This window comes from Pseudopodoces humilis, chromosome 3, assembly GCF_049639895.1.
Source record: "Pseudopodoces humilis isolate 2021_Gansu_Grassland_sample_001 chromosome 3, ASM4963989v1, whole genome shotgun sequence".
NCBI lineage: Eukaryota > Metazoa > Chordata > Aves > Passeriformes > Paridae > Pseudopodoces > Pseudopodoces humilis.
Window position 1 is genome coordinate 99,353,717 of NC_142202.1, and position 11,353 is coordinate 99,365,069.

General features: G+C 46.0%; 1 protein-coding gene across 1 annotated transcript; it reads left to right on the plus strand.

Moving 5' to 3' along the window:
• The first annotated feature begins 5,327 nt into the window (after positions 1-5,327).
• RRM2 (ribonucleotide reductase regulatory subunit M2) lies at positions 5,328-10,702 on the plus strand. Its single transcript, XM_005521867.3, has 10 exons — positions 5,328-5,503; positions 5,580-5,657; positions 6,021-6,158; positions 6,239-6,355; positions 6,854-6,987; positions 7,698-7,792; positions 8,551-8,684; positions 9,059-9,163; positions 9,286-9,399; positions 9,775-10,702. Exons 1-10 carry the CDS (start codon positions 5,375-5,377, stop codon positions 9,925-9,927), a joined length of 1,197 nt encoding a protein of 398 aa, XP_005521924.1. The 5' UTR covers positions 5,328-5,374; the 3' UTR covers positions 9,928-10,702.
• Positions 10,703-11,353: the final 651 nt, after the last annotated feature.

The following is an 11,353-nucleotide window of genomic DNA, read 5'->3' on the forward strand; positions in this document are numbered from 1 at the left end:
AGCTTTCTTCCCCAGTGCCTGATCCTGCATTTAGCCTCATTAATACCAAGGACAGGTTACTTTTACACACATTCACTACCCACCACATCTACCACATAAAACTTTGCATGCACATCAGGACATTGAGCTAGTAATGATATGCCCCAACAGTGACTTTCTAAAATCTATCAGTTAGCCAGTTTTAATCCTCTCAATGTCACAAAGCAGTGAATCAAATGCACCCTTATAAAGCAAGGGATTTTTTTTGTTATTAGCCTGACTGTACTTCCAAAAGGATAATGGATGACAACCTTTTTTTGTCACCCCTTACACCCCATTACATTCCCATACAGGCCTCTGTCTCATTTAATATCAGACCTGCATCAATTTATCTGCCTCTGGTTATCCCTTTGAATGCAAATGCAACATAAATCCACTTTTCTGTGTTTTCACAGTCCCCTAGGTGCTGTAGGCACCTGCCTCTCTAGTTTTCTAATTTCCATTTTATCTTTTTTTCCCTGGATTACAATTCCCAGGATCAATTACTGCCTTCATATATAGGCATATTCCTAGCTCATCTTTCACTTACTTGCATGTATTTGGGATCTTTTCTACTGCTGCCTGTTTGTGCACAGGTACTGATCAGGTAAACAGTCCCTTGCACCTTCTCCTATCACCATGGGGTCACTGCTAGACCCCACAATGAAATTGCCATGGCAGAACAACAGGGCATGGAAGGAGCTGGCTTTTCCTAGTCCCTTCTTTGGTAAAATTGTAATTGAATCCTGACAAATACTGAGCATTTTCCTGCTCTGCAGGGAAGTGTCTGGCAGATGCCACCAGAAAAACATTCAGTGATAAGTCTCCCTGTTTTCTCTGCCCTGCTGGATGAGTGCAAATGTCATGGCCATCTGAAGCAGAAAAGGACTAAAATGTTGTACTGTCCCAAAGGTGGGAGGCAGCATCCTTTCTCAGTCTTTACATGATGATCCTGACGAGGTGGTTTCTTAGGAGAGGAATGCCAATGTGCACCAGGAAGTCTGGTAGTAGGAGGTATCCACTTTGTTGAAGATAATCGGCATCTTCCAGGGCTGGGGAAAATCTCTGCTGGAGAAGAAAAGGTCATTGGAAGAAAATAGAGCAGGGATGTGGAATACATATGAGTTCCCTGCAGGTGAGTAAAGTTTGGGTGGTAACCAAACTGCTCACTGCTGACCCAGTTAGGAAAAAGGGTTTGAAGTCCCACCTTTGCCTCCTCAGTTAATTGACTTCCATTGAGGCTGGTTTTCTTTGGAACCATTTGGAAGTACAGGGGGCTCCTGGCTGCCTTACTAAGATGGCAAGGTTGTCTTCTGGACCAAGAGGGAAAGGGTGGCTCAGACCACTGTATGTGTACAGTAGCAATGAGGGGATGTCCCAGAAGTGCTGCTGTGCAACACCCCTGCTCAACACAACCAACACGGGCCTGTTTAATAAATTAAGGACCTGCCTCCAACAGGCAGTTTTGGATGAGTAGGTGCTGAGGAATGTAACCCTCAGGAAAATTCACTGCTCTGTTCACAGGCTGCTAGAGGCTGTAGTTTTCCGTGTGACAAGAGATCAGCCACAGTCTCCATGAGCAGAGCGCAGGAGCTGAGACCAAAATAAAGACCAAACCCCTGACTGCTTGAGGCAAGTCAATGGTGGGCCAACAGGCTGGAGCCATTGCCTTCTCTATTGCAGGAAAGGAGGTGCTGCTACCAGCCAGGAACAGTGACAACCTTCTGGAGCACAGGTATGTGCTATGTGGGCCTTGCTACTCCAGCTCCACAGTGCGCCCGCAGATCCAGAGGAAGGCACCAGAATCAGTGCTGCTCTTGCATATTGCTGACTGCTGATGGCCAGCAAGTGCAGCTGCTTGGAAAGCTTCATTTTTCCAGCTCTTGAAAGTCCTTCAGTGCTGCATGATCTACCTGGCACTTGTGGGACTGTATCTGCAGCACTGCGCTGAGTTTCATGAACAGCAAAGGAACATGTCCAATTACACCATTAAAATGCTGTATGTGGTCATATATTACCTGCAGACTTTGTCCTGAGAGTTGTAAATGTTGAGTAAGGACCTTGAATAGGCACAAACTACAGCTTTAAAAAAATTCAAGGCACTGGGGATGTTAACCCTGTGAAGGCTTTGCTTTCCAACAGCTCATTATCTCCAAAGAGGCTGACTGTCAGGTGGCTAATGATGGTGCTGCAAATGAATGGGCTGTATTGGCAAATGTGATATCTAGCCAGAATCATTCTAATGAAGGCTTGTTTTGTTCTGCATTAAATTTCTCAGTGAAACAGCCTGTTGAAGTGCCTTGCCCCTGCAGTTCAATTTTTGCAGTTATAAATCCTGGAGTAAATGGAGGGCAACCACCTCTAAACAGGTGGACAGCAATTGGGGGAAAATTTTCATTCAAATGTCTGAAGTTTTGGTCTGAGTCCTCATGGTTCAGATTGGTTCTGGAGGGATGTGGAGCATTCTCCTCAGCACAGCTGGGTGAGGAAATGCTGAGGCCTACCTCCAAACCTGCTGGAGAAAGTGGAGGCCATTGAGACCACTGCTTACCATCTCGGAGATGTTGGCCTCTCCTGCTCACCTACCCTGTCTCAGCTTATATTTAGAATACTTAGATTTCTTTGTGCTGCATGTGGAACTCGGACCAAAGCAGGAGTCCTCGAGCATGGTGCTCTACACAAATATCAACCCTACGAGACTGAGCAGTAGGTGAGGATTTCAGGATTTGGCATGGATGAGTATGGCTGGATCAGACCATGAAAACAAATCAGGAGAAAACCATCAGCAAACGCTGAGTCCTCAGCTAGTGATGAGTCAGTTCTCCTCACTGACTTTGATCAGACCAGTTGCTGCAGTGGTGGGAGGCACCTGGAGTCACTAGTTATCTGTTCTGTAGGTAATCTGCATTAAAATGGAAGAAAACCAATCCTGTGAGCAAGGAGAACCCTGCCCTGAGCATTACCACTGTGTCAGTGAGCTGAGAGCCATCCTGAGAAACAGATGCGTGATGGGGACATGGGGTCTGGGGCTGTAGGCTGTGTCTGGTGGGACAGGGCTTTGCCATGCTGGCCCTGGGGGTACCACAGCAGCAGTGGCTGGGACAGAGGCTGTTGCTGAGCAGCTGATGAGAATGTCAGGGCCTGGGTGGAGCTGGGTGCTGGGACCCCAGCGTGAGGGCCTGGGGGACACCTAGTACAAACAGAGTGGTTACACAACATGGTTACACAACACCCCACACCCGCCTCACCCAGACACCCCAGGCTGTTCTTACTTCCACCTTTTTGAGTGTCTGAATTCCTGCAAACAGAGAAGGAGAGAAACTAATACAAGTCTGGGGCTGTTGTTTTTTAAGCACACAGTACTCAGAACTAGTGGCCAGAGGCCATAAGAGCAGAGCATTCTTTCACACAGCCAAAGAGAGGGCAGGAGCTAGCTGACTATCCCTGGCCACTATCCCTGTCATCCCTGATGCTGAGCACTTCAGAGCAGGGCAGCAGCCTACTGCCTTCGACCCAGGTCTGCCAAAGAAGCTGCTGTGAAAATGCTGGTCCCAAAATGCAGTTGCATCATGGAGAAGGATGTACATGATGTGAGGAAGAAATGCAGTTGGGTTAAACTGCTGTAATGGGAAAATTCAGCATTGACACTCATTTCTAAATACCATTTGGTGGCAGCTCCAGCAGCACAGAGTTGCAACATGCTTCCTCACAGACCCTCTCTATGCTCACCCTAGCACTTTTCTCTCCTTTCAGAGTCATCATCCTCAGGCCAAGGCCTTGATGCCCTGCCATGAGCTTCTGAGAAAAGGAGCTGGACTGCAGAGATAGCACAGCTGTTGCATTGTGACAGCCTTTGGCCCAGGGCTTGTGGTGGCTTTTGGTTCATTATTGAGGTGGCAGGGTAAATGAGTTTGGGTGGGATGGGGAGGGTGCTGCTCTAGCCCTCTGCCAACTCTCCCAGCAGCTGTAGAGATGGCAGGAGATAATAGGGTGTTACATTGACACTTGCAGGCCTTCTGAGAGATGCCTGGTACTCCTGCCTCTAGGGCCAGCTTCCTGGGATGGAGCAGGAACATGTTTATCCTTATCCAGGCTGCCTACTAGGATGGGATTTTGTGGTGCTCACTTTCCTGGGATGGAGATGTATATTTAGGTCTGTATATTGGGATGCATATTTAACTCAGAAAGTCACACAGAACATCTGGGTGGGTGTCTGCACCAGTCTGATGTCCTAAATAGGAGCAAGAGAAAACACAAGCAAACCTAATGTCTCTGCTGGCCATTTCTCATAATGTCCCAGCTGAGGAGACCTCAGAGCCAAATCTGTGACTTTGACCTGTCACACCAGTGTCAGAGGTGGTGCTGGAGGAGGGGAATACTTTTGTTTTTCTTCCAAATCCACACCAGTGAATTTAACATAGTAACATTATATAGTTCTGCTGCTCTCCTGCTTTATCTGCCTCCTCTCCAGCCAAGCATGGTGCTTGGCCACCTAACTCATCCCTGAGAGCACGCTCAGGTGACAGGGACCATTCCCAGGCTATTCTGCATCCCATGTGACTGAAGAGCTTCCAAGTCTCATGGAGCTCCTGGTTTCATTGAAACTGCTTCAGGGGAAACATTTTAGCTGAGAGAAGCAAATCCCTTGTAGAATTGGATGTGGAAAACCATGTTGTGGTTTAATAAATAAAAAATAAATGCTTTTAGAAATTATGAATATTCACCTCTTCTTCATACCTGTGTTCTCCTTTTCTTGTGCTATTTATTTAAAACACGTGAAACCGGGTGGCACACAGAGTCAGTTTCTCCAGGAAGCAAACTTCTGCCTCCAAATGCAGGAATGTAGAATCTCGATCCAAATTCAGGGATCGGTGTTGAAAGTGAAAACAAATAGGTTAGACAGGAGGGACCAGACGAGAAAAGAGGAAAGCAAGGCAAAGTGGCATTTCCAGATCTGTACCCCAAACCCAGGTTACGTTCTCGTATCAGAAACGAGTTTTGGACTTTCCCATGGCAGCCGAATCTTTCCCAAGCTCAGAGCTGTCTTTGTAGGAGCGGGGCGGGGCCCGCCGCGCTCTCCCGCCTTGTCCGCGCGCCGTGGCGCCAAAGCGAAGGGCGGGGCTCTTCCTCCCGCCGCCGCCACCACAATGGGAGGCGGGGCCCCGCCCGCGGAGCCAGCCAATAGGAGCGCGGGGGCGGGAGGCGGGAGGCCTGGCGAGGGCTGTGAGTGGCCAGCCGCCCGTTCTGGCGCCAACTTCGAAGGCCTTATAAAGGGCCAGCGCGGGGAATCCTGCTTCCTGCCGCTCCTCCCGCCGCTGCTGCTCCCGCTCCTGCTGCCACCGCTGGACTTTCAACCATGCTGTCCGCCCGCACCCCGCTCGCCGCCCGCCACGACCAGCCCCAGGTGTCGCCCAAGAAGAGCCAGTCTCCTATGAAGAGTCTGTCGCCCATGAAGGGCCTGGCGCTGAGGGACAAGGAGAACACGGTGAGCGCCCGCCCGCCCTCCCGCCCCTCACCCGGCAGCGCCGCATCGCGCTCACCCTGCCCCTCTCTCCCCGCAGCCGCCCGCCCTCAGCAGCGCCCGTGTTCTGGCCAGCAAGACGGCCCGCAAGATCTTCCAGGAGGGTGACGGCAAGCCGGTGAGTGTAGAACGCCCGGGCACCGCGCCCGCCCTTGTCCTGTTTCCCGGAGGCTCCTGCAACCCCCGCTCCGCTCTCCTCTCCCCATCGGTGGTCGCTCCTTTGTGCCCCCGACCGAGCCCACCGGTTCCCGCTGGGCATTGCACCGCCACACCCCACCCCGGCCCCTCTTCCTCACGGGGTCCCTCCACCGTCCAGGGCCCTTGTCCCTCAGAGGGCTCTCTCTGCCCAGCCTCTCTCTCTCGGAGGGGTCTTTCCGTCCTCCCAGCCCTTCTCCCTCTCGGGGGTCTCACCCGAGCTGCCGCCCCTCAGTCTCCCTGCAAAAGCCCAGCGCCGGCCCGAGCCGCTCTCCCGCCATTCCAGGTGCCGCGGGGCGGGGAGGTGGAGGAGGAGCCGCTGCTGCGGGAGAACCCCCGCCGGTTCGTCATCTTCCCCATCCAGTACCACGATATCTGGCAGATGTACAAGAAGGCCGAGGCCTCCTTCTGGACGGCGGAGGAGGTGAGGGATGAGCTGCCGCTGTGCTCAGGGATGGGCTTCCACCGGAGCACCCGTTTCTTATTTAACCTGCAATGTTTTAGGTGGACCTTTCCAAAGATCTCCAGCACTGGGAGTCCTTGAAGCCTGAAGAGAAGTATTTCATTTCTCACGTTCTCGCCTTCTTTGCTGCCAGTGATGGCATTGTCAATGAGAACTTGGTGAGTGTGTAGCAAGTCCCCACAGAAGTATCATTTTGGGTAGATAACCACATAACTCACATGTTCCACATGCTTGCTGTGGCTAATCCAGCTGGTTTGCTGGATCATGAAGTGTTACAGCATTAGAAGGCACAGGGCAGTCCTGTGTTATGTAACAAATTCGGGTTAGTTTTGTAATCTCCAAGTGTGCCCACTCCTCACTGGGTACTGCCCTACAGTAACACTTGTTTCACAGCCCATGTTCTGCTTCTTCTCTATTACAATTCTTCCTGATGGGGGATAATTAAAACTAAGATGTTTTCCCATGGGGCCAAAGAATATATTCTGACTTGAAATTTTGAGGGGCTGGTGGTTTGCATATTGCTGTTAGTAATCTGCATCTCTGGAATTAATCCAAAGAAGATTTTATGGGCTGACCAATAACTGGTCCATACAGCATTAATGCCTCTAACCTGCAAATTGCAAACACATCTGCAAATGCTTACTTATTTCCTCTAGGTGGAGCGGTTCAGTCAAGAAGTACAAATCACAGAAGCTCGTTGTTTTTATGGCTTCCAGATTGCCATGGAAAATATACATTCAGAAATGTACAGTCTCCTTATTGACACCTACATTAAGGATTCTAAAGAGAGGTTTGTATTGCTTGATGATAAAAAGTTCAAAACTCAATAAATACTCAGAATTTAAGTAATGCATGTCAGGTGTTCTCTAACTTAGAGGCTAATTTTAGGATGTAAATTAGACTTATATATAAAAAGCTACTGCTGTTTAAGAGCAGTTTTACTTGACGGTATCTTTTTCCTCTGAGGTGTAAGACCTTACATGAAGAGTGAAACTGAAATCACAGTACTGAAGTAAAGGAATTACACAATGTAAAAGATAGGGCAGTCAAATAAGGGGAGTATATTAAGTTTTTAAGTATTAAGTGAGTTGTACTGCTACTTAAAAAGCTTGCTGTGTCATTTCTTCTCTGGGATGCTAAATTCTAGGAAGAGTTGCTTACATGAGAGGTCTGATGCCTTCATACTGTAAAGTGGATTGTGGTTAATTTCTAGTTTTGACAGCCTTGTTAAAGTATACTTGGTGAAACGGTTCTCCCCTTGATATATTGTAATGGGAATTCATGTGAACTGGTGTTGATGTGTGAGGGGTTTGTATGGGAAAAAGTAGTTAATTGGAACAAATACAGCTGGCTTGTTGCCAGGTAAGAGGTGGAAGGACAATTATCAGGATGAAGGTGCAGAACATGTTTAAGTGATCAAGATTGTTTATGGTAGTGAATCCTTATTCTGCTGGTTGTGTTGATATTGTATTGTATCCTAATGAGTTTTATCTTTCTCAGGGAATTTCTTTTCAATGCTATTGAAACGTTACCATGTGTTAAAAAGAAGGCAGATTGGGCCATGTGCTGGATTGGGGACAAGAAAGCAACATATGGTGAGTACATATATGGGAAACAAAGTGAAATCCCTCTCCTAAAGGTGGAGGAACCACCATTTCTCCAGACTTCAGTTAACAGGGATCTTTGCTGTCACACAGAGAGTACATGTTCTCCAGTATAAGACACTGGTATAATTCTGAATGTGAAGAAAATTTTCATCTTTAAATGAGCTACTGACAGGAAATCTTGCTGATATCCTGAATAATGCTGCTATCATGAATAATAAGGTCATGTGGCAATCATATTCCTAACTGAATGATCAACCTGTAAATTGCTGCCACATGTCAGGACATGTCATGGCCATCTACAGCCAGCAGACATGTCTGGTTGGAGACTGTAGCTCCTCTGTCTTGGTGATTCCTCATGTCTTGCTTCAAAGGTGAGATGGTACAGATAATTATTTCTCTAGTATTGTAACACTTTTCATGGCCAAAGATGAGCAGACACTGACTTAAATCAGCTGCCAAAATGACTGTTCTTTCTAGTGAGCCGTCTGAAAATGGATAATATTGAGGGTTGTTGAACCAGGGGGAAGGAACCTTGGCTTCAGCTACTTAGTAGCTGCTCAGATGAGTTCCTGCTTCCTCTCATGTTCATTTTGTTTAATAACCAGAAATCTTTAATAATTTTTAAGCGCAGGCCATAGTACACTTGGGCAGAAACAACAAAACTGCTTTGCAGGATGCAGTTTGCAACTTTTGTCTATCAATCTTAAGTTTTCTGTGTGGTATTACTATCAGTCTTCTCTTAACAGGAGAACGTGTAGTAGCCTTTGCAGCAGTGGAAGGCATCTTCTTCTCTGGCTCTTTTGCATCAATTTTTTGGCTGAAGAAAAGAGGATTAATGCCTGGACTCACTTTTTCTAATGAACTCATCAGTAGAGATGAGGTATGAGTCAAATTCTAGCAGTTGAGATGGTAATGTGCCACTGTAGCTCAAAGTAATGATACTCAGTTGGAGCCTATATTTTCAAACAGAAGTATATTTAGAAACAGGCAGACTATAAAACTCACTTAACTGTGTAAATATGTGTCACTGGATCTTGCAGAAGCATATGAATGAACTTAGCATTTTACTTCCTCTAAAGCAGTAGGGTTCTCACGAATGCTCGCAGCTGCTGTGCCTTGCACTGGCAGAACTTGCTTATGATGTCTTCTGGTTAGGCAGAAAGTTGTCTCTAGGAAAGACAGCATGGCAAAAGTGATGTCACTTTGTGCTCTTTTAAATCAGTGCTGAAATAATTTTCTGAAACTTCTTTCCAGGGTTTGCACTGTGATTTTGCCTGCCTCATGTTCAAGCACTTGATACACAAACCATCAGAGGAGAGAGTAAAGGAAATCATCATGAATGCTGTTCTCATAGAACAGGTAACTGTCTGCCTCTTGTTCAGGAACTTCATTGCAATCAACAGAGCTCTTTGGTATAAAATTAACCTAGATTATAGAGAGTGAATACTAGTTTCTGTACATAAAATGCTTGTTATCTGCAGGAGTTCTTGACGGAGGCATTGCCTGTAAAGCTGATTGGCATGAACTGCGCTTTAATGAAACAGTACATCGAGTTTGTGGCAGACCGGCTTATGTTGGAACTGGGATTTAACAAGGTAAGGCTCTAATACACTGAATATTTCTTGGATAAAACAATGTTAATTTCCTCCAGAAACCCAAATCCTAAATTGGCTGCAGCAATATTGTTTGAACTTGTAAAATGACTTAGCAGTTCTGCTGCTACATTCTGTTTGGAGACCTACAGAACAAAGCAAAAGGATGCTTTGGAAAAAGTTGTACTAGTAGCTGTGCTTCTGTTTACTGCAGCTAAAAGAGGACAGGAACAAATAGAGGAGGCTTGGGGCAGAGATTTTGTTCACTGCATAGTAAGGCTGCTGATGCTGCCATTAGTCTCTGATTGATCTCTAACGCTCTTGCATACGCGAAATGTGAGTACCTGTGGTGACTGTAGAATTGCCTGTGTATTTCAGATATACAAAGCAGAGAATCCTTTTGACTTCATGGAAAACATCTCTCTGGAAGGCAAGACAAACTTCTTTGAGAAGCGAGTAGGTGAATATCAGAGGATGGGAGTCATGTCGAAGCCCACAGACAACTCTTTCACCCTGGATGCGGAATTTTAAGTGACCTGGGACCGTTGGCATTAATGTGCATCCTGCCCTGTTTACAGGCAAACAGTGTGCTGAGTCACAGTGTGACTTGATTCCTGTACTGAAATCCCACTCTTGTAAAGTGTGGTGATACTGGTATACTTTAGAAGGCTGGTGCAGCTTCAGCAGTAAAACCCCTTTTAATTAGATTTTACCAGCAGTGTTCATGCATAGGATGCTCAGGTGTATCTTACAGCACATGCTATTCCACTCCATGAAATAGTTGCTTCCTTCTGCAAGATGGGAAGTTGTGGGCACTGACCCCTGGCTTCTGCTGTTCTCACCATAAACGGGAACAGTTTAAAAATTCCAGTTGTAAATTTGTTGAATAGTCTGTAGAAAACTCTGGAGGCAACTACATGATGACCTCACTGCTTTTTTAGCAGGTTTTAAGTTTACCATTTTACTATTTTATAGTTTGTACATAAACCTGGCACTTTAATGTTTAAAATAAACAACTGTCTTGAAATATTCAGCAACAGTAAAATGCATGTCAAAATCTTTTGCAGTCTAACCTTTTATGACTTGTACTTATTTCTGGGTATGTAATTTAAAAATGGTGCTGTAAATTAAACTATTAATCTTCAAATATATCAAGGAACAGGAAGAAACTTGGTATGAAAGGTAGAGAACTAAATTGGATATTCTAGGTACTGAAAAATAAGATGCAGGTGGCTTGTGGACTTGATTGCTTTTTCTTTAATACCTGGGAACAGTATTTCATGTAATAAAGAGCTGGTTGGATTCAGTGTTGTACTGGCTTCAGTGCTTCAGTGGACAAAGTTGTGTGCTGATTTCCTTTTGAATTACAGTTTTTCTGAGGAAATGCAAGGTCTGAAGGAAATAGCTGCTTATTCATGTGGTTGATAACAAGTGAGATTGTGCTTAGCTCTAACTTTCAGACTGACTGCGCTAAACAGATGATGTTTCAGGGTTAATTCAGGCTGGTGCAGTATTCTGAGCTTTGCATCACGCCAGTTAAGTTGATTTTAATACACAACAGCAATGAAAACAATACATATACTGCAACATGGTTATTCCACACTAAACAGCAGTACAAATGAGTATGCTTTATATAACTGGTATAAGGTGTCTGTGAAGGAATCCCTCTGGTCTGAGTTCCTGGAAATAATCTGCAGTGAGATGGGAGTGGGATAGACTGAAAATGACTACTGCCTTGCAATACAAGAGGAGTTTATCCATGATTTACTCCAATATCCAGCAAGCGATGTTCTGCAAGCCTTTCTTTCCTCAAGCATAGTTAAAGTGAATAAGCTTTATAGAACTCAAAACCTTTTCCTTCACAGGAAAGAACACTGGAGTTTGCTTCTTGCTACTTAAGTTCTCTTTTAAAGCACAGTATTTGTGGTGCTTTGAGAGATGCTGCTTTGGTTTAAAG

Coding starts and splice junctions, on each gene's coding strand:
- RRM2 (XM_005521867.3), top strand. CDS start 5,375: ATGCTGTCCGCCCGCACCCCGCTCGCCGCCCGCCACGACCAGCCCCAG. Junction 5,658..6,020: donor AGGAGGGTGACGGCAAGCCG/GTGAGTGTAGAA, acceptor CCGCCATTCCAG/GTGCCGCGGGGCGGGGAGGT. Junction 6,159..6,238: donor CCTTCTGGACGGCGGAGGAG/GTGAGGGATGAG, acceptor GCAATGTTTTAG/GTGGACCTTTCCAAAGATCT.